Raw genomic sequence first — 22,072 nt, forward strand, 5'->3', positions numbered from 1 at the left:
CCTCCGCGGTGACATAACGCGCAACGCTACATACCCGTAATCAACTTCCTACTGTGACGTGGCACTCATTACGCAACAGGCAAGCACTGCAGCTATATAAGTGAGCTGCACAGCAGCTACCAGTCAGTTCTACTGTAGCAGTAGGCGACTTCAGTTGTACTGAAGACATTTCCGAGTTGTACTGTGACAGCCGAGGAGAGTTGTACTGTAACAGTCGCCGAGTCGAGTTGTAACCTGGCCATCGCCGAAGACAGTTCCTAGTTGGAACGTAACAGTTGCCGAGTCGAGTTGTACTGTGACAGTCGCCGAGTGTGTTATCAACAGTTCTCCAGTCAGCCGACTACAAGTTGGAGTTTAGCAGCTGTCGCGGAAAGAAGAACCGGACGTGTGTGTGTGATTGTGTAATTGGGAGCATGTGATACAGTGATACCTAGCTCCCCTACTGTAAACGTGTAGACTTCTGAACACAGAGTGAACTGATTTGCGCATAGGGTTATAAATTGTGAAACCCCGCAACAGTGTTAACAGATTAACGCGATTAGGGTTATAAAGTGTGAAACCCCGCAACTGTGTGATAAGTAATTTTAGCCGTTATTTGTAGATTGTTGAATAAACCAATTAACGATCTCTATGGCGTCTTCAGTAACGCAAACACGTTACAATATTTAAGAACTCTAAATTTGAAAACTTTAAAAATGACATAAATATTGTATTTTAATCCTTAAACAGATGGTTCAAAGCCAATTACTCTCATTAAATTTTGATAAAACCCATTACATATCATTCACAACTAAAAACAACCACAAAATTGATCTGGACATCAGTTATGCCAATAAATTAATCTGTAAAGTACTTGATACAAAATTCCTTGGAATACATGTAGACAGTACACTGTCTTGGAAAATACATATTGAACAAATTATACCTAAATTAAATGCAGCTTGCTATGCGATGAGATCAATTAAGCCTTTTATGTCACAGGAAACATTGAAGATGGTTTACCATGCCTACTTTCATTCTATTATGAACTATGGATTAATATTTTGGGGGAACTCTTCACATAGTGTAATAATTTTTAAAATACAAAAGAATATAATTAGAATCATTACAGGATGTAGAAGTAGAGATTCATGTAGAGAATTATTTAAGAAATTAAAAATTCTACCTCTTCAATCGCAATACATATTATCGCTTCTCTTATTTGTTGTTTACAACAAAGATAAATTCAAATTAAATTCTGATGTCTATAACATGAATACTAGACAAAAATATAACTTCCACCTACCCTCATCAACTTTATCAGTATATCAAAAAGGAGTCTACTTTACTGGCATAAAAGTGTTCAACAATCTGCCACAAAGTATTAAAAACTTGGGCAATGATACTAAAAAGTTTAAACAAGAGTTAAAGAATTATCTGCATGCTCATTCCTTCTACTCTTTAGATGAATACTTCAATGTAAATAGAGAATGATGTAAAATTAAGTTATATTAATTTTTAAGCTAAAATTGCCTGTACTTATGTATGTAACCTTTTGACTTGTTCTGTATCCAAAGGTACTAACCTGCTTAGGATTTATAGAATGTAAATAAATTCAATTCAATTCAATTTCAAAATCCTCGTCCACCCATAGTTCCATGCAAGCAATGTAATTCTTTACACAAATAAACACTCCACCACCTCTAGTATTCCTTTCTCTCCTGAAAGCTGTGTACTCGTCCCTAAAAACTTCGGCATTGCTGATTTCCTCTCTGAGCCATGACTTCGGACCTATTATAACATCGGGATTATATGTATCAATTAAATTCCAAAATTCTAAAAATTTATTAAGAATACTCCTGCAATTTACCTGAAGCAAGACCAAAGAATTGCCCTCTATCTTCTGTGTCCCTCCCGTAGCTACACATCCATCACTTGTGTCTTCCTGTCTCCTTGTCGCTGCCCCAGTTAGCGTCGGATCCTCGGTAATCGTGTTCGTCATCCTTCCAGGCGTTCCCTCATTGTTAACCCTCAGCAGCAGTCACTCGTTCCTATTTTGCACTCGGCCGCCGAAGTCACACACTCTGGAATACAGCTGACCTAGTTTCCTCGCTCCGCTACTGTTTATGTGTAGTCCATCCCTGCCGAAGTCCCAGTCCTCAATCCAACTGTTTGGGTCCACAAATGTAACTCCCAGCGACCTCGCTACCCAGTCATATCTGTCATTTAGTGCTCCAATACGCCGCCACGACACTTCTCTGCGCCTAAGTACGCCATTCAGAACTAAAGTGGCTTGAGGAAACTTAGTCTTAGCCTTCTTCACCAGAGCATATACATCACCCATCACATAATCCAGATTTCCAGTTCGTCTTAGATCGTTAGTGCCTACATGAATTATGACAGTATCAGGGGCCCCTAGATCTCTGTTGTCTATGACTCGCTCTAGTTGCTCAGTTCTAATTCTCGGAAAACACTGTACCCTCATATGTTCAGCTTCCACATTGCGTATAATGGAGTCACCCAACACTAAGCACTCAGCATCTTGTTGTCTCTGCACCGCATCACCCCTGGCAACCGCTTCTCCTAACTAATCTTCCAGCACACTGTTCTTCCGTTTAAGTTCTTCAATCTGCTTCTTTGCATTCTCCAGTTGTCGAAGCCTGCCCCACCTACACCTCTCAAAACTCCACTTCTCGCTCTCTGCCATTTGGGCCTTTACATTGCCACAGCTGTTGTGAAACCAGCGTCCACATGTGTCGCACTGTGTTCCCGATTTCAGGTTCCTCTCACACCCGCTACACAATACTTGTAGAATGTTCTCAGCCTCCACAACAGGACCAGGGTTTTGCTCCACACCGCCGATTACTAATACTATGGCTAGAGCCGCTGCGCATAGAAGCATGTTGCCTATGTAGCTTCTTGCTTGTCCGTTCACCTCCCGGCCTTGGGCATGGCGCCAGGGAGTCCTTGCAGCCCAGTTGCCCACACGAGCTCGATAGTCCTCCAGGTAGCAACCCATTTCTATTAACTTTCCGGAAACACAACCGCTCTCGACAACGAACTGTACTAGACTAGTTTTGGTTATAATGCAGTTCATTCAGGCAGTGAAGAAAACGGCATGAAGGGAGGGCCATAACTGCATTGAATTTAAGTACATTTGAAAGCTATTCCTCTTGAGTCATTCCACTATATCAATACTCTAAATTCCAATTAATAATACTGACACAGAGACAGTGGGTTTTTGGGACTTTATCCATCATCCTTGCTTTAAAGATAACTAACAAAAACACGACATTTCGGAAACTGGATTTGTTTCCGTCCTCAAGTGAGGGAAAACACGTATTCTCTTGGGTTCCTTAGAAAGAGCTAGCCTCAATCACTTGACAACCGATGTCACAAACCACAAAGGTTATAACTACCTGAGACCAGGTTAAGTCCATGAGAGCTAATAAGAAAAATATACATAACAAATTTTTCCAAACATGTACAAGCGTGGGACCAGCATAGATAGAGCAATAGAAATTTATGTCATGAAACCAACTAATAATCAGGTCCATTACACCACGGCATGGAATATAAAAGGAGAACTAGTAAGAAACTGATAGTGACTAACTAGCATCACCAATGGAGTAAATCACGTCTATCTAATTTAGAACCTAATAGAAATCAATAAAATCATATATCACATCATACAAATATTCTATGTGAATTGGTGACTTCATTGCTGATAATGGGGATCCAAGTCCAAACTGGGTTGGCTAATTGGGTTGGCCGAGCATGCCATATGGGCCACTTCCTTGTATTTCCTATACCTGATGTGCCTTTCAATATCCAAAATCTTAGCTTCATCCCAGCCTACCTTATGTCCCTCTTCATAGGCATGTTGAGCTAGTTTAGATTTTTCTAGAAGACCTTCTTTGAGGATATGCCTATGTTCCTGGAGCCACACGGCCAGAGATCTGCCTGTTTCGCCAATGTAGCTTCTGCCACATTCACAGGGAATGCTACAGATGCACTATGCCGTATGTTGCGAATCTCTTTTTGGTCTGGTTTTCATAAGAGAGTTCCTAAGAGTGTGCTTGAATGGACAATGGTCCTAATATTATATCAATTACCTATCCGTTTAAACTTTTCAGAAACACCCTTCACATATGGAATATATACAGAACACAGAGGGTTCTTCTCTCTCTTCGGATGACTACTGCCCTTGGAATTAATGATCGAGTCAATGAAGCCTTTGGGATAACAGTTCAACTGAAGATCGTGTTTCAGGTTGTTAATTTCTTTGACCAAATCTCGCCAATCTTGGCATATGGTGGAGGCTCTGTCGTGGAGACTTTCAATCAAACCTCTTTTTACATGTGGCGGATGGTTAGGTTTGAAGTTGAGGTATTGGCCAGTGTGTTATACACCACTCTCAGAATCCTACAGTAATAATATTGACACTGATTAATTTTATTAAAGAATATTTCACAATTTTCACTGACAATTTCCATCTAAGGCAAAGGAGACCTAAAGCAAAAAGGAGTGCCTCATTGCCAAACCACTTTCTATTTTTGATCTCATGACAGACCGCTCAGTTTCTCTGCTGAATTCATAGTGAAAAGATGTAAGCAAGAATTTCATGATCCTTTCAATTAAATTCTCTGTACTACTTCATTTCTCCAAAAGCTGAATCAACCGTCCTTTATTTAACTTTTTTTTTTAATCAATATACCAAGTATACCACAGAAATATATCTTTTCTGCTATGTCCAATACAGCACAGTTTGTATTCATCTGACCAATCCGTAACACTTATTTCAATGTACTCAATCCAAGTGATATATCAATCTGAAACTAACTGATCAACGAATTTACTCACATGTAATGGCAGAAGAGCACAGATAACACAGCAAAAAGAATATGATGCTGCTGAATTACGTGTATAAGCTGTCGATCCGTTTCAATGACTACACTCTACTAATCACTAGCTACCAATGCTGAATTAACATAACTACAGGAGAATGTCATGTCATTTCTGTTTCCACTCAACAAGATAGGGCTTGTGCACATTCAGCAGTCAGAATCAAATGGAACTCATTTGCACAGATATTTTGTACCATGGGACTCAGTTAATTTCCCATAAGTTATAAAGGCTAGCAACAGTAATAAACTTCAATATATTGCAGCATTCTACAAAACTGAAGCATGTCACACACAGCAAAAAAGTCTTACTTACAAAATGAAATACTGTCGCATGGTGTAACTCACATATTGTTCCTTTAGTCTAAACCCATCTCTACTGCTCTGATTTACTGCACATTTCAACATGTATGCGCTGATGTCTCTAACGATTACTGTCATGACTAAGTGACCTTTTACGTACATCACATCAAAATGGCTTCTCCCTACTATGTATGTGCATATGCCTCTTCAGATGACTCTTCGAAATGAAAGACTTTTTACATACATCACAACAAAATAGCTTCTCCCCACTATGTATCCTTTGGTGTCTCTTCAGACTATACTTCTGACTAAATGACTTATTACATACTTCACAGAAAAATGGCTTTTCCCCACTATGTATGCGTTGATGTGTCTTCAGATTACTCACTACACTGAATGACTTGTTACATATATCACAGCAAAATGGCTTTTCGCCACTATGTATGCGTCGATGTATCTTCAGAGCAGTATGTTCACTGAATGACTTATTACATACATCACAGCAAAATGGCTTTTCACCACTATGTATGCGTTGATGTTTCTTCAGATTACTCCGATCTCTGAATGACTTATTACATACATCACAACAAAATAGCTTCTCCCTACCATGACTGTGCAAGTGCCTCTTCAGATCATCCTTCAAAATGAACGACTTTTTACATACAGCACAGCAAAATGGCTTCTCCCCACTATGTATGAGTTTATGCTTCCTCAGAGTACTCTGATCACTGAATGACTTATTACATACACCACAGAAAAATGGCTTTTCGCCACTATGTATGCGCTGATGTTTCCTCAGAGTACTCAGATCCCTGAATGACTTATTACATACATCACAGCAAAATGGCTTCATCCCACTATGTATGTGTTGGTGTGTCTTCAGACTACTCAGATAATTGAATGACTTGCTACATACATCACAAGAAAATGGCTGCTCCCCACTATGTATGCGCTGATGTATCTTCAGAGTACTCAGATCCCTGAATGACTTATTACATATATCACAGCAAAATGGCTTTTTGCCACTATGTATGCGCTGATGTGTCTTCAGATGACTCTGATGACTAAATGACTTATTACATACGATGCAACAAAATGGCTTCTCAATATGTAGGCGCTGATGAGTCTTTAGAAGACTCTTACAGCTGAATGATTTATGACACACAATGCAACAAAATGGCTCTTTCCCACTATGCATGCGCTGGTGTGCTCTCAGAATAATGTGCTGACTGAATGATTCACCACACTCATTGCAGGAATACTGTCGATCCTCACCATGTACGGGTTGAAGCACATTCAAATTACCCTGGAAAATGAGAGTAAATAACATGAAAAATCATAATAGGAAGAGAAATGTGTTTGCACCCCATTGTGTGTTGAAGCCTGAGTCCATCAGCATGTATGGAGGTTTCTGAGTCAACGTTAAGCTGCACTGTCACTGTTCAACAAATTGCAATATTAAATGAAATTATGCATTTGTAAGGCTAGACAGGCATCCAAATAATAGTGGTTAGGCTCCAAGAATGAAATAACAATAAAGGCTGTGTGTGTATACATATATATACAGTAAAACTTGGTTATAGCAACATCGGTTTCTGCGACACCTTGTCTATTGTGTCACATATTCAATGGTACAAACTAATTCCTCATAAAGCAACTGTTTTTATACCTTGCTTAGTACGACATGCACAAATGCATCAACCTCGTATGTAACGTCATTTTCATTCCTGAATTTCTCTGATATTGTGGGAAAGTTCGATGTGTCTGCCCACCCTCACTTTCTCTACTTGCTGACGTGACTGTCCTGGAAGAATACGACCGCGGGCTGCAAGAGGAGCGTGGGTTTTATGCGAAAACNTTAATTCCACGTTAATGTTACGTTAGTCTGTACTTAACTACGTATTTCACTAAAAAATGCAACATTTTAACTCGGTTTTTGGTAGATTTTTACGTGACTAACATAAGGCTACTGTGGAAGTGCCCATTTCGGTTACAACGCCATTCGTTTATAACGACACTATTTTTAGGTCCCTTTGATGACGTTATAACCAAGTTCTACTGTATATATAAAAGTCCTCAAAAAGAATAATAGCATAGTGTCAGTACAATAGACATGTCCACCCTGTTACCATGAGCAAATCCATATGAGTCATCTCCTAGCTTGCCACAAAAGATCCCTTGACAATGTAAACGTTTGGCTTTTGCCAGAAAATGGCCACTACTTCTGGATGTGTGAAATTGTATTGGGCACACCACACTGTGTAGAAGCAGGAGTGCGAACGCCTTGCAACAGCTACATATGTATATAAAATGTATACAGAAGTATGCAGTCACTTCACAGTTTATGATACTTCACACTCTTGACAGGCGCGCGGGCGTTCGCCACTTCTCGAAGCAGTCCATGACACACAGCGCAACATCACACTTTGTGCAATAGACAATGGTGCTCCTACTTTTCTTATTTATCGAACACACACAACAACGTCTTTGTTTCCCTTTGGTTGGCCAGTGTTGTGAATGTTTCACCTCCAGTTGACTCCTTTGGGTGCCAGATGAACTGGGCCTCGCCAGAGAAATGACAATGACCGTGATATTTGTTTGTGCATTTAAAGGATCATCTTGGGGGAGGGGGGGTTTCCAGCAAATTGAAATAAATTATGTTTACTGACAAAGTGACACTCTTACCTGTTAGTAATACTGGCACAATAGTGATGCAAAGTAATTATATTATTAGTCAAAAAGAGTGCCAGGCAAACACTGGGTTTATACCTCTTCCGACACACAAAAAATATTGTGACGTATTTGCGCTATGCCGGACCACCCCACCCTTTAGAGGTGACATAATAGCACTGGAGCAAATGTGGCTGCTATGGTAACAGGCCACTAAACACTCCGCTCACACCCCGTGGTGACATAACAGCACTTCCCATTCTGACGTCACAGGAGACACAGCCGTTAACACGAGGCAACAGGGAATGGTATAAAAAGCCAGCTGAGCATTATGCGAGCAGTATGACTGACAAATGACAGACCCGACCTCTCGTCAGAGAGGACACACCAAATTAAGAAGACAGTACCTTTCATATAAGAAAAAAGAAAAAGAAATCTGGACATGAGCCCCAATTGCGGCTCAACACCAAGACAGACTGATTGACAGATTGACAGACTTGGATGTGAGCAGTGTGTGATCAGGAGTGACACAGTGTGGATCGTGAAGTCACCGAGAGCAGTGGAAGTAATTGTGATACTACCAGTGGCAGTAATTGTGAATTGTATAAGTGTACGAGCAAATGTGGAAAAAATTCGCTATATTCAATACGGCGTGAAGTTATTTGTCGCGTTACATACCCAACACGTGACAATATATAAAGAAAGTGATTTTCAAACTGATGAAGAAATATATGACAATCCGACACCGACTTCCTAACTGATAATTCGCTATTGAAAACCAATCCTTGAACACGTCACATTTCCTTGAAAGCTCTGGAAGTACTAACATGGGAACACAGATGAATATTTAGTCCTCAGTTCTCAAAACAAAGTTGTGCTCCATTTGGCTGGCCACACCATAAACAGTCATATCCAAACATAAATAGTATCAAAACCAGTACCGCGATAAACAATTTCATTGTTCAGAGCTAACGAATGAACCACTGACATGAACTTGCATGGGTCTATTTTGGTTTCAAACCAAAGATCAAACTGAGAGCACTCCCAAAGGGAGCATAAGTCCTTTATATAACATTTGGTCAACACAGGGTGCTACTTGCTGTCGATATATATTACATTCATCCATTAAAGGTTAAGGGTTAATCTGAACCACTTCTGCTGCCGCAAGGAATGTCTACGTGTAGGGGGACAGCATTTTCAACACCTTCTGTGACCTGTGAACTGCATACTTCATTCCACATGTTACTGGCCACAAGCATACTAATTCACTGGCAAAATTAGTATGCGTCTTGCATCCAGTGGCACATCAGTCATTGTGAACTGGCTGAGAAAATTAAGAACTTCCGTCTATATGTAGATGTAGAAATTTTCTTTGATGTTCATTAATAGCCTTATTTATGTGTTTAATTACATGCACTGTATATTCCATTTCACCACAATTGTGTCTATATACTTGTATTAGGATGTGTTGCCAATGCCAGTTCTTCACTATTGTTCTCTACACCTTTTACACATTCTTTGTATCGAATGTTCAGTCACCTTTCTGTCTGACAAACAACAAAAAAATCTGTCATGACAACCAATGACCCGACAGCAGGTGCAGGGGCAACTCCAATGGTGTCAGGTATATTAATTTTCCTTCAAACAAAGGGCAACAGGCAAGACGTGTCTATATTCAGTCACACATTGTCACAAATCTTTAGAGAATCATTAGTTATCCTGTTACAAATCCTCAACACAATGACACCTCTATGTTATTACATGGATACAGACTGCATGGGAGACAGAAAACAAATGATAAACTTCAGCACTTATAGATCCTGGAACTCTATGATGTAGTACCAAAGCACTGCTTATTGGACTGGACAAAGAAAATGTGAAGAATTTTACCTGTATACAATTTACCGCAAACATTCAGTTTATACAGTACTTCATTTCATCTATCAGATCTGCTCAAAAGAAAATGGAACTGGTACATCACAAGCAACATTCTACAAAACTACAGTTGCCTGGAAACATTTCAGGAAAAAGAAACCTTCAGAATCTAGTCAACACCACAGGGGAGTTGTTTCATTTTCACAGACAAGAGAAGCAGCATTTCTGCACATTTGTGTCATCTACCTAACAGTGCACATACAGCTCACCTCAGGTTCAGCCTTTATTTTTGGAAATGTTATTGGGACAGGATCCTCCTCGTCTTCTTCATCTGAGACTGCCTCAGCTTTTACATTCATGGCCTGATTTGCATCATGAGGTGTTGGGCATGTCTCACCATATGGACCCACCAAAGTATTCTCTAATTTTCTACAGTTCTGTAAAAACCATCATATCCTTCTCAGAAATGGATGCACAACACCAAATATTAAACAGCGTATGCTCTCCTTGCTACGACGGTTTCTCGTAACATTAAACTCATAAGAGCTGTTCTGTATAGATGTTCTTCTCTACAGTTATCACGATCACTAGAAAGTACTCGGTTCATAGCTCAGTGGCCTTCCCGAGAAACTATCGGTCACTGCAGCAGTACAGAGAATATCTCCTTATTTGGTACCTACAAACATCATAATGAAGAGCTCCACAACTTGTAACCTTCATTCACCAAGCATAATTATATGATAAGTTCAAGAAGGATGAGATGGGCAGCTCATATAGCAGGCATGGGGGAGAAGAGGAATGCATACAGGATATGTTGAGAAAGTCAGAAATGGCTCATTACTGTGATCAGACATGCTCATCATGACTCTGTATACTAAGGCAAACAGACCCAGTACAAACCCTTCCAAGTTATTTCTTTCAAATCCACAATTAGGGCTCCCAAGTGGTGTGCTTCTCTCAGGGTTTCCTTCCAAAAATTTTTTTTTTTTGCATTTCTCACTGTTGCATGAGCACTACTTTACTTACCCACATTACTCTCCTTGAACTTTTTGCTCTCCTACATAATATCCCAAACTGTTATCACCCAAGTGTAAGGAACACCCCACATATATTATGCAAACAAACAGAAGCCTGTCACAAAATATTTAGCTCTTTGGCCAAGAGAACTGAAATAAAATAAAATTATTGTCTGTGCACACAAGCACAAAACACAATTCTTTCGCTTACAGCAGGAAACTTTTCTTCAGCTCTCTGCAGTACAATTCCTGTCATTCTTGTTGCAAGAGAATGCAGAATCTTTTGTAACCTTGAAACCTAATCACCACATGATAAATATCTTGTGGGGTTCACTGTAATTAGCTTACAAGAGTCCTAGTAACTTAAATTCCTGGTTCTAACAGGTGTACCAGTAACTAACTGCAAACAGTTCCATGACTCCCCAGGGAATTTAATTTCCCTCAAACACTGTTCCATTTATGCATAATTTAATTTCATCTGCATTAGAACTGCTTAAAAGGAAATGGAAGTGGCATATCACAAGCAGCAACATTCAACAAAATATAACTGGCTAGAGACACTTCAGAAAAAGGCCTTCAAAGGCGAGTCAGCAGCACAGTGGAGTTGTTTCAAGTGCACAGACAGCCAGACAGATGGAGATGGGAGAGAGAACTGGAATTCCTGCCTATCTGTGATATATGCCCAACAGTGGACATGGAGACAAATGCAGCTCACCTCAGGTTCAGCCTTTATCTCCTGAAATGTTATTTGCACAGGATCCCCTTCATCTTGTGAGTATGAGACTTCCTCAGCTTTTATATTCATGGCTTGGCTTGCATCATGACTTGCTGGGTATGTCTCACCATGTGGACCCGCTAAAATCTCTGAATTTGTAGAGTTCTGTAAAGGCATCACATCTTCTATCAGTCATGGCTGTACAATACCACACATGAAACAATATATGCTCTCCTTTCTGTAGCTGTTTTTCATTACATCTAACCCATAACAGCTACTCTGTACAGATTTCTTCCCTACAGACTTCATAATCTTAGCAAGTGTTAAGTTCTTAATGCACGGACCTTCTTGAGAAACGTGTGGTCCCTGTGGAAGTACAGACAATATATATCTGCTCTTTCTGGAACCTAAGGACTTATTACTGTGTTCACACATGCCCATCATAACTTTGCATCCTAATATAAACACAGTCCAAAACTCTTAATTGTATCTTTAACAAAATCCATCTCCACAATTGTCTCCCAAGTGATCTCATTCTTTCAGGTTTTCTGTCAAAATTTTTGTATGCATTTTTCATTCTCACATGCATGCTATATGACCTGCCCGTATCACGATATGAACAGCCATTCATAGGATCTGAACAAGCTTGCAGAATCTCAACTAGAGTTGCCAAAATAGTGATCAGGGACTAGACTGATAGAAACCATAAGTGTAATCAGACATGCAAAGGGTTCTATAGCAGGACCCTCTGCCAGAAAAACGAAGGATCTGTTGAGATTAAACAGAGATCAACTAGGATGGGTGGTAGGATTACTTACTGGACACTGCCACCTGAAAGGATATATTTTCAAGTTGGGACTGACGGATAACCCAACTTGTGACAGGTGCCTACAAAGAAAACAAATCATCCACACACATCCTGTGTGATTGTGAGGTTATAGCTCATTTAAGATTTCGCCACTTGGGTCAGTTTTTTACAGAACCAAGTGACTTTTATGATGCCCCCATAAGCAGGGTCCTACACTTTATTAAAAGTGTAGGATTAATAATGGGTTACTCTAAGTGGAAGCACAACAGATCACTGAAGATCGAGTCCGGTTACAATATGAAGAACCATGTAAACTCCCCAGATGGATTATGAAAACTAACATAAGCTTGGCATAACAAGTTTAGTTTCTTAAGATATGAGAATTAAAGTTCTTGTCTGTGCACAGAGGGACAAAACACTCACCATCCTGTCACAGCAGGAAATATTTCTTCAGCTCTCTGTAGTGGAATTCTCGGCATTCCTGTTGCAAGAGAATGCAGAATCTTTCATAACCTTGAAACTATATTTTATCACACATGATTTGTGGGTGACAAATGAATTCATTTACAAGAATCATAGTGATACAGCATCATATTTCTAACAAGTGTACCAGTACCTAGCTCTGAATATTTGCCCAAGTATGTAAGGAAACACTAATTATCGTGAATACACACTGACTTGGATTTCTTTGTTCTCACAGCAGAGGCTGGCAGAGATTACTGAAGCTTGCAGTCTTATTACACGTTGTGTAGTGTAACAAATTGTTGCTCAGTTATGATGGCAGGTAGTTCACAGATTTTGAGTGAACCTTTTGCTTCCAAAACGTCGATAACTGGCTACCACAATGCACGCGTCCTAGAAACGGCAAACCTACTCTACAGATTTACATTGCAAAGTCCCAAAAACGCATTGTATGCCCTGCAACTTCAACCAGTTCAACACAGACCGTCGGCTCTCATGACTTCCTTTACAAGTCGGATTGGTATGTGCGGGTATGTGTAACTGGCGAGAAAGGGCATAAAACACTAAAAATGTCCATTCTACAGGTATAATCACACTCAGAGCGGGCGTTGCGAAGTTTAGCAGAATCCCAGCTACAACTTGCAACTGCGTAACGATATCACGAACACAAAATTTTTAAAAATATGAGGAAACTGAATTTATCTCAATGATCCCAATGCGTCCCTAAATACCCAAAACTTACACACTTTCATTACAAACAAAATATCCGTAACCGACGATGCAGGAGTTCGTTCAACTTGTGGTCAGCCCCATGAAACTCACATGTTATTGGTGGGCAACATAGCCGCCATGACACCACGATGAAATGCTTTTGCCATCTCTGCGAATTCACCTCTAACTAAATACAAAATGGCCGCCAGATCCGACAGCGCAAACGGTAAGAAGGTATGCTACATATCACCTTTTGGGTGTTTCTCGCTTCCCCCCCCCCCTCTTCACCATTTTTGGAAAGCTTTTTTCTCAAGAATAGCAGTAAATAATTATGCAACCAGATGTTTTACACTGCAGAGGTTCCTGAACCCCCTTTTTTTAACTCTGTTCAGTATCACTTCACCCATATCCTTTGGAATGGATATGAGTGAAGTGATGTTAAACCTGGTTCCCCCTTTAAAAGCAAACAGTACATGAGATCAGGTTGCAAATTATTTTTCTCACCAGTGCCTGGAAAGTAATAACCTTTCTTTCACATCACACACCTCTTTATCCAAATGCACTGGACATTGTGAGCTGTAACATACATGGAATACATGTATTTATGGAAGCTGAAGACTGGGAAATTTGAAAGAAAATTCTGTTTTCATCAGACACACTTATACTATACCTCATAAGTTACTCACAATTTACACTTGAAAGCCACACAGAACAAAGTTTTTCACTTATATGTATGTATTATAAGTCATGCACAGTAAGCAACAGTACTCATGTAACCATTTATTATTAATTTCATTAGAATGTAAACTGCAGCCTTGTCAACAAGATTAACATTGCATTTAATGACACATGAAAATCTGATATATTCATCTTTACCAGTTATGTACAGGGCAGAATAATGTGGCAAAAATAATAATATACCTTACAGAAATGTAATGAATACTGAAAATTTGGTATCTATTTATTTTCCATTTCAGTACTGGATACGATTATATAGCAATAATTAAAAATATGTCCGAAAGAAATGCAATGTTTATTGAAAATGTTAGGTTCATGTTCGCCAGTTCAGTACAGGATATGATTATATGGTAAAAATCATCTACATGGATGAAACCTATATTCGTTTATCGCACACCACCCCATATGCATGGAGTCATGGATCCATCCAGGGATTATTTTCCCCTATTTTGAAAGGCCAGCGGTTTCATCTTTAATGCCTATGTCCGCTTCAAATCCCACCAAAAAAAGGAGACTACCACAGTGATACGAACTACACCAATTATGAAAAATGGTTAAAGGAGTGACTTATTCCTAACCTTCCCCCACATTCTGTCCTTGTCATCGATAATGCTCCCTACCATAATGTACAACTAAACAGAGCCCTTAACTCAAATTCAAGAAGAGATTTTATGATATCCTGGCTAAAATATCACCTTCACCTATTACTTAAAATAACACTGATTTTTCATCCATGCGGAATCCAGACATATACAGAGTGTCCCAGGAGGACTATGCCAGATTTCGGGAGGGTGTTCCTTATGTTAAAGTATGCTGATATAACCCGAAACACCTATGTCCAAAGTTGAACGGTTACAGAGATAATGGGCCGAGAAAAGTGTGGTTTTTGGGCGGGTCCACGCACTGTACCTGTCAACTGACAAATCTTATCGATGTTTGTCCTCGAGTTTGGTGATGACAGCTCACACTAGCCGCCTACACAAGCATACCAGAATGCGCAGTCAGCCATGTTACGTCAGTGCTCGCCATTCATGTGTCATGTATAGTGCTTGGAACCCTAACGACAACTATAACATGGCGTGCGAGATTTTTGTAGTTCAACTTATGGTTTCATGTCACTCACAAGTTATTTTGATGTTACGTACATTATTAACATTACAGAAACTACATATTCCTGGAAGTTTTAATATGTATTTGGTAATCCATAAGTGTGTAACACCTGTCAAAGATTCACACTTCTCTGGCCATTATCTCCGTAACCGTTCAACTTTGGACATAGGTGTTTTGGGTTATGTCGGCATACTTTAACATAAGAAACACCCTCCCGAAATCCGGCACATTCTTCTTGGGACATTCTGTATAAAAATATCCTACCACTCAAACCGAAATACCTTTCCTGTAAAATAAATGCAATCTTTGCAGAACACAGTCGCAATATTTTACGACTCCATCCGTATCACCCAGAACTAAAACTAATTGAGTTAATATGGGCCAACGCGAAAATTTGGGTTGCTCAAAAACGATACCACATTTAAGACGGATGACATCATTAAACTGGCAGACCAAAAAGTGGCTCCCATAACTGCAGAAAAATGGAAAAGTAAGTGCCAACATGTAAGGAACATTGAGCAACAATTAATGGCACAGGAAGGCCTTTTGGACGCAGGACGGGTGTTCGTATTCCATGTTGGCGGTCATAGTGATGACAGTACTGATGATAGCTCCGATTCATCTGGTGGTGACGAGGAAGGACAGGCATGTGGAGATGATATCTATGCCGACTTTACCGGTTTGCCTCTTTAGAATAGACCCGTGTAATATGTAAATAAACTCTTCATGAATATAACAGTGAAAAGTGTATAATAGTGTATACTGCATAATAGTCTGCCATTCGGCACTTAAAACTTAACATCGGATGTGTAAACATCAACGAGACTAAACCACCATCACTATGCAACACAATGAGGTAAGAAGTTATATCCTTTGAGAACGCATGTACTGCATTCCCGGCCAAACTTGTCGGCATGCTGGTGCTTTCCTCGCCAACACCAATACTTCTCCTCCACCGCGTCGGCGGACTGTCAGCTCTAAGTACTACTGCTAAAGCTGCCGCAGCTCTCCTGCAACTGAGCCGAGACAACGGCTCAGTCATCAATCGTACCGTAGGCAGCTGTTCCTACAGGCGCACGCAGCACTAAATAACCGGCCGGACAAACCAGCTGAACGGCCGTAAAGACTAGGTCTACTACAAAGGAAAATATTCTGCCAGTGCACTCACGGGCCAACCAACGTTTGAACATCGACATTCCACATAGCCTTGTAGCNAAAATTCTGCCAGCGCTCTCACGGTGGAAGAAACTGCCCTTTTCAGGGCCAACCAACGTTTGAACATCGACATTCCACATAGCCTTGTAGCTATTCTGTACATTCAATTTATACAATTTAATATATACAATTGTTACAGTTTTCCCTAGATGTCTTTTAGAACATCGAAAATCCCACAGTATGACTAATACAAAGAGAAATTCCCCAGATAATTATACCATAGATAGTGACGGAATGAAAATATTAAAAATAAATCGTTCTTGTTGTTTCTTGTGACATGTAAGGTCTAACAGCCCTGACTGCATAACGGGCCGAAACTAATTTAGACATAAGCCAGTTGACATGTCCTTTGCATGTCAACAGATTGTCAATAATTTATGCAAAAATTAGATACTAATAGATTTAACAATCTGTTACCGCACCAATAGACAACTATCCTTAGTAAAAAATTATACGAAAATATGTTTTATCAAAATTTAGTGTCAATAAATAAACTTTAAACCAGTCATTCATGTTTTTAAATGTTTGAATATTACTGTTTTTCGTCAACATAGAGGCTAGGGCTCGGGTGTTGCCCATATCAGTAAGATGATGTAGGCACAACAATTGCTTGCTGATAACACGGCTCGAGCAGTTCAGTGACCACGAAAGTTCACACTGCAGGATGTCTCTGATATAATACAAGCCACGTGCACTGGGCCAGGTGTTCATGCAATGTGACTCCCAAAATAACAATATCTAATACTATATTCTTCATAAAAAAATGTATTCAGCATGTATAGGCTAAGTTCCTAGATTACTTCTTCAGGCTTTGGTGGTAGTTCGTAGCTAATCTTCATGGATAATAGCCGACGNGATAGCAATATCTAATACTGTATTCTTCATAAAAGAAATGCATTCAGCGTGTATAGGCTAAGTTCCTAGAGTACTTCTTCATGCTTTGGTGGTAGTTCGTAGCTAATCTTCATGGATAATAGCCGACGGTTCGGAAAACATGGCTATTTCCGCCAGGTGTAATAATCCAAGATCATTTCTTTAATATTTAAAAAGTCATGAGTCATGAGCAACAATTTTTTGTAAAGTAGCGTGCTTTATTATTGACAAACCAAATACACCATCTCAATCTACACACCTTTCTTTATTTTACCGCATAATCGCCGCTTCTTTGTACACATTTCTACCAGCGTTCTGGGAGTTTGAATGTTCACCTTCTGTAAAATTCCGTTCCAGCCATCCGATGACACTGACGCACTGCTTTCTGGATTGCCTCCCTTGTCTCAAAACGTTATCCGAGCAGCTGATCCTTCACAAATCCGAAAAGATGGTAGTCGGAGGGTGTCAGATCAGGGCTATAGGAGGGGTATGGAAGAACTTCCCACCCCATCTGTCTAATTGCATCCAATGTGAGGCGAGCGGCTGGGGGGCGAGCGTTGTCATGCAGAATGATATTTCGTCCCGGACGTTTATCGCGCAATGCACGACGGAGCTTGTGTAGCGTCTGGACATAACGAGCAGCATTGATGTTTGCCCAGGTTCCAGGAATCCGGGCAAAATAAACACCTCTGCATCCCAGAAGACTGTGCCCATCACCTTCGTATGCTGATGGCACTGTCTTTGCCTTCTTTTTTATGGAGAATGGAAATGGTGCCATTCCACATTCTGCCGTTTCGTTTCAGGCTCGAAATTGTGAAACCAGCTTTTGTCACCTGTCACAATACAGAGAAAAAATCATCGTCTTCATGTCGATATCTCTGCAGCAGTTCTGAGGTGATGGCTTTTCGCTGAACTTTATGGTCTTCGGTCAACAAACGCGGGACCCAACAAGCATAAACTTTCCTATAGCCCAGGCTCTCAATCATCTCCTCTACTGCACTGTGCCTTATTGCAAGTTTTCGGGCAATTGTGTCCGCAGTCACGCCCCTGTCATCTTGAATGATCTCATCCACTCTTTCCTCGTTGTGTTCAGTTGAGACTGTTCGAGGACGATCGCTCCGAGGCTCATTTTCGCTGCTGGTTTTCCCATCTTTAAAATGTTTCACTCATCTTCGAACACTGCTCGCAACCATGCACACATTTCCATAAGCACGCTGAAGTCTCTGGTGAATTTCTGCAACAGGGATTTCCTCTTTCACAAGAAATTCGATGACACATCTTTGTCGGCCATTTTGTTAGGAGTGATACAGGTCACGTGATGCAAGCTATTGACGTCACAAGACACTCAAGATTAACACAACAGCTGGTTACACCTACCACTATACTCTCTTTCGTCTGCTGTTCCAAGGTTGCATGCAAAGAAAAGTTGCTCATGACTTTCGGTACGATGTACGTATCTGCCTTTGAGTTGGCCAAAAACCGATAGTTGTTTCGTAAGAAGGGGCTGTTCCCTTATAAATCGAAAGACTGAAAACTCCACAGTGAGGCAAATTAAATTTGTTTGTTTAAACTCAGTTCTTGATGTGACAGTTCATAAATGTTGATTCAGGTGCCGGTGCAATTGGTTTTAAGGGCGGCGGTCGATGAGGTTAAGGATGAAACAGGTACTGTTCTTTTTCTGCTTATCCTCGAGATAAGCAGGTATACGTGGTCTGTCCAAAAAGAAACAGAATCTGTTAATTAGGGCACCAAAGAGCCAACACAGGTGACTTGCGACAGTGGCATTGTGTAGCGGTGACCTTAATTTAACCCGACACCTGCCCCATCACTTCACGTCATTTAGTCATCGAGTACATGCGGTAGAGTGAAACTGTCTCTTGTGCCTTTTGCAATCTTTGCAAGTTGAAACATGGAGGACCTCGAAGAGCAACGCGTTTGCTTGAAATTCTGTTTCAAATTGGCAAACACTTTGAAGGAGACGTTTCAGATGTTGAAGCAAGCATATGGAGAGGCTTGTTTAAGGCGTTCACGATGTTACGAATAGTACCAACGTTTCAAATCTGGTTGAACATCCACCGAAGAAAATACCAAATCTGGACGGCCGTCCACATCAACGGACGATCATGTTGAGAAAGAGTGCTGTGATTCGTGAAAATTGTCGCCCAACTCTCCGTGAAGTTACTGAAGAAATAGGCATCAGTAAAAGTTTGTGCCACACAATTTTGAACGGAAAACTGGAGATGCATCGTGTTGCTGCAAAATTTGCGCCACATCTTTTGACAGATTAGCATAAACCGAAACGTGTCACGGTGAGTCATGAGTTGTTTTGTCGTTCAAATGCTGACGGAACTTTCTGATAAATTTCGTAACAGGTGATAAAAAGTGGGTGTACGTGTATGATATCGAAACAAAAGCTCGCTGAACTGAAGAGAAGGCGGGAGGAAGGATATGTTTCCGCCAGTCCCACCGGGCACAGAACTTCCTTCTGCGGCGTCTGCTGAAGGCAGTTTCATTTCCTGTGAGGAAAATGTACAGAAATTTCGTCTGCTTGATACTCAATTGGGACCACCTCTGTGGTCTAGTGGTCAGAGTTCCTGGCTACAGATCCAGAGGTCCGGGTTTGATTCCCGGCGCTACCAGATTTTCTGATAAGTGGTGGGTATGGAACGGGGTCCCCTCAGCCTCGTGAAGATAATTGAGGAGCAATTTTAAGGAAATAGAGGCTTCGGTCTAGAAAAACGAAATAGACGGCCGTGGGGACTTGTTGCGCTGACCACGCGACATCCCCAATCTGCTAAAGTTGGTACTAATTTCGCCGACAAGCGGCGGTTGCTCGGTCGATATAGTTCGCTTGAGGACTACAGACCACGGAGTTAGTCAACTTCTCGATTTCGCGGTTAACAGTGCTACCAAATATAGGAAAGGTTCCAGGTGCGAATCCCTGAACGGACATCATTTATTATGACTGAGAATTTTAGTGACATTCCTCAGGAAAGAAAAGTGAAGGTATCCCCGTAATATGCCGTGGAGTTCCATATGGTTGTGAGAAGTCGAGGCTGCCACATTTTCTAGACAATCGGCTCGCAGAAGAGGTGAGGTTGTCAGCCTTACGCGCCGGCCGCCGTTTACCCGCAGGAAGAATCCTGATACGTATTTGTATTAGAGGCTGAGTCGACCCGAGGGTCATAGTGCGGCTAGAAGGATTAGGTCAATTGAAAAATCCTGTGACCTCATCGTCAATCGAACCCTCTACATTCCGGCTTGTAGTTTCGTGACTCTACCAACTACGCTACCCCGTGGCCTCTTATGTGTGTGTTCAACACCTACCCCATTCCGTGTTTTATGAAAGCCCTAAGTTCACTTTATTATTTACCATAAAATTTTCGTGAAGAAATACTCGGCACTGTGGTCATGCCCATATTAGGTAAATAACGTCTGACAGCGGTAGCTATGGTGAATGCTGTGACTCTGTGTAGTCTGGTAGAAGTCCGGAAGAAACAGAGGGCGTCGGGACGTTTGGCATATTCTTGAATCCTGAAGATGGAGGCAGTACTTTCCTCCGAAACGTCTGTAAAACACCAGACTACACGGCCATGAGAGCGTATGAACTCCAACTCTTTTGTGTGTGCTCTGTCTGATAGATGATTCGTGTTCAAGAGAAAGGTTTAACCCCATCAGCCATATTTAAGCCGCTGTTACGTGAGATGTGCAGTTTCGTTAGGTTGATGTGAACTTTGTGTCATCACGAAGACGCCATTGTGGAGAGTTCCAGTTTGGCTTTGCTTCTGGTCAAGAAGGATTACGTTGGCTTATATTGTCCCAGCATGTGTTACGAGAAGACACGTCTTTGTTCCCATAAGAAGGCTGGAGGGAGCGGGTGGGGTTGTGCAGACAGTTGCGCCGCAGCCTCTTCATCTGTGCCTTACAGAGACATAGGTTTTCTCTGTAGGTGGACGCCGGTAGGCTAACGTGTCAGCAATGGTCTCTCTGACATCAACTTTTGTCATTTTTAAGAAAATATTTACTGAGAAGAGCTTCCTGCATTTTGCATTTTTTCAATACTCTATGTTTTGATTTATGAGGCGGGATAGCTCGGTATAGCGGCAGGCTGTGGGCTAGATGGACGGTGTTCGATTCACGGCAGAGACCTATTCTAAAGCGTCCAAACCAGCGCGGGAACCCACCCAGCCTCCTATCCAATATGTACCAGGGGGTAAAAGGGTAGGAAAGAGAAGCTGACAACTCATCTCTATCTAGTGCGGAGATCAAGAATCTGGAGCTATGCCTTATTTCCCCATACTTATTCATGGCGTGGTGCTTAATTAAGTACTAGAAGAGCTTTATATTACGTTACCTTACTTTAGAATAAAATTGACATGATAATACGTGAAATTATGGTACGAGTAATACTCTGTTCCCAAAGAGCGATGCGGATGCGTGGTTTTCAGATGGCACTACGTCTGTTACTCTGTTGTCAGTTAACGTAATTTACAAGAAAAACTGTTTGTTTCAAAGAGCGCATTGAATCATGATTTGGATGTTAAGGTAACGCTGGCGACTTGACTCAATTGTGAGTATGGACTCTTTTCTTCGGTGTGGATTTGGACTATTGTGTGAAAAACGGTCTCGAATAGCTTGCCTGTTATAAAACAAGAGGCAAGTACAGGTAAATTCTGAGCGAGTTTTGGGTCCT

At 40.9% G+C, this 22,072-nt stretch overlaps 1 protein-coding gene across 1 annotated transcript; it reads right to left on the reverse strand.

Moving 5' to 3' along the window:
- Positions 1 to 3,628: 3,628 nt before the first annotated feature.
- Positions 3,629 to 13,576, reverse strand: LOC117282261 (zinc finger protein 300-like). The gene is made up of 6 exons (XM_033751218.1): positions 13,475 to 13,576; positions 12,694 to 12,751; positions 11,463 to 11,627; positions 10,001 to 10,168; positions 6,224 to 6,492; positions 3,629 to 3,635 (listed from the first exon to the last, which is right to left on the reverse strand). Exons 2-6 carry the CDS (start codon positions 12,694 to 12,696, stop codon positions 3,629 to 3,631), a joined length of 612 nt encoding a protein of 203 aa, XP_033607109.1. The 5' UTR covers positions 12,697 to 12,751; positions 13,475 to 13,576.
- Between the last annotated feature and the right edge of the window lie 8,496 nt (positions 13,577 to 22,072).

Source organism: Cryptotermes secundus, unplaced genomic scaffold (assembly GCF_002891405.2).
Source record: "Cryptotermes secundus unplaced genomic scaffold, Csec_1.0 scaffold897, whole genome shotgun sequence".
Taxonomy (NCBI): domain Eukaryota; kingdom Metazoa; phylum Arthropoda; class Insecta; order Blattodea; family Kalotermitidae; genus Cryptotermes; species Cryptotermes secundus.

What these genes read in the sequence shown, in the direction of transcription:
- LOC117282261 (XM_033751218.1), bottom strand. An exon ending in AGATAAAGGCTGAACCTGAG is followed by an intron (nt 10,169 to 11,462) that starts GTGAGCTGCATT and finishes TGGTTTTTACAG; the next exon opens with AACTGTAGAAAATTAGAGAA. An exon ending in AAATAAAGGCTGAACCTGAG is followed by an intron (nt 6,493 to 10,000) that starts GTGAGCTGTATG and finishes CTCATTTTCCAG; the next exon opens with GGTAATTTGAATGTGCTTCA.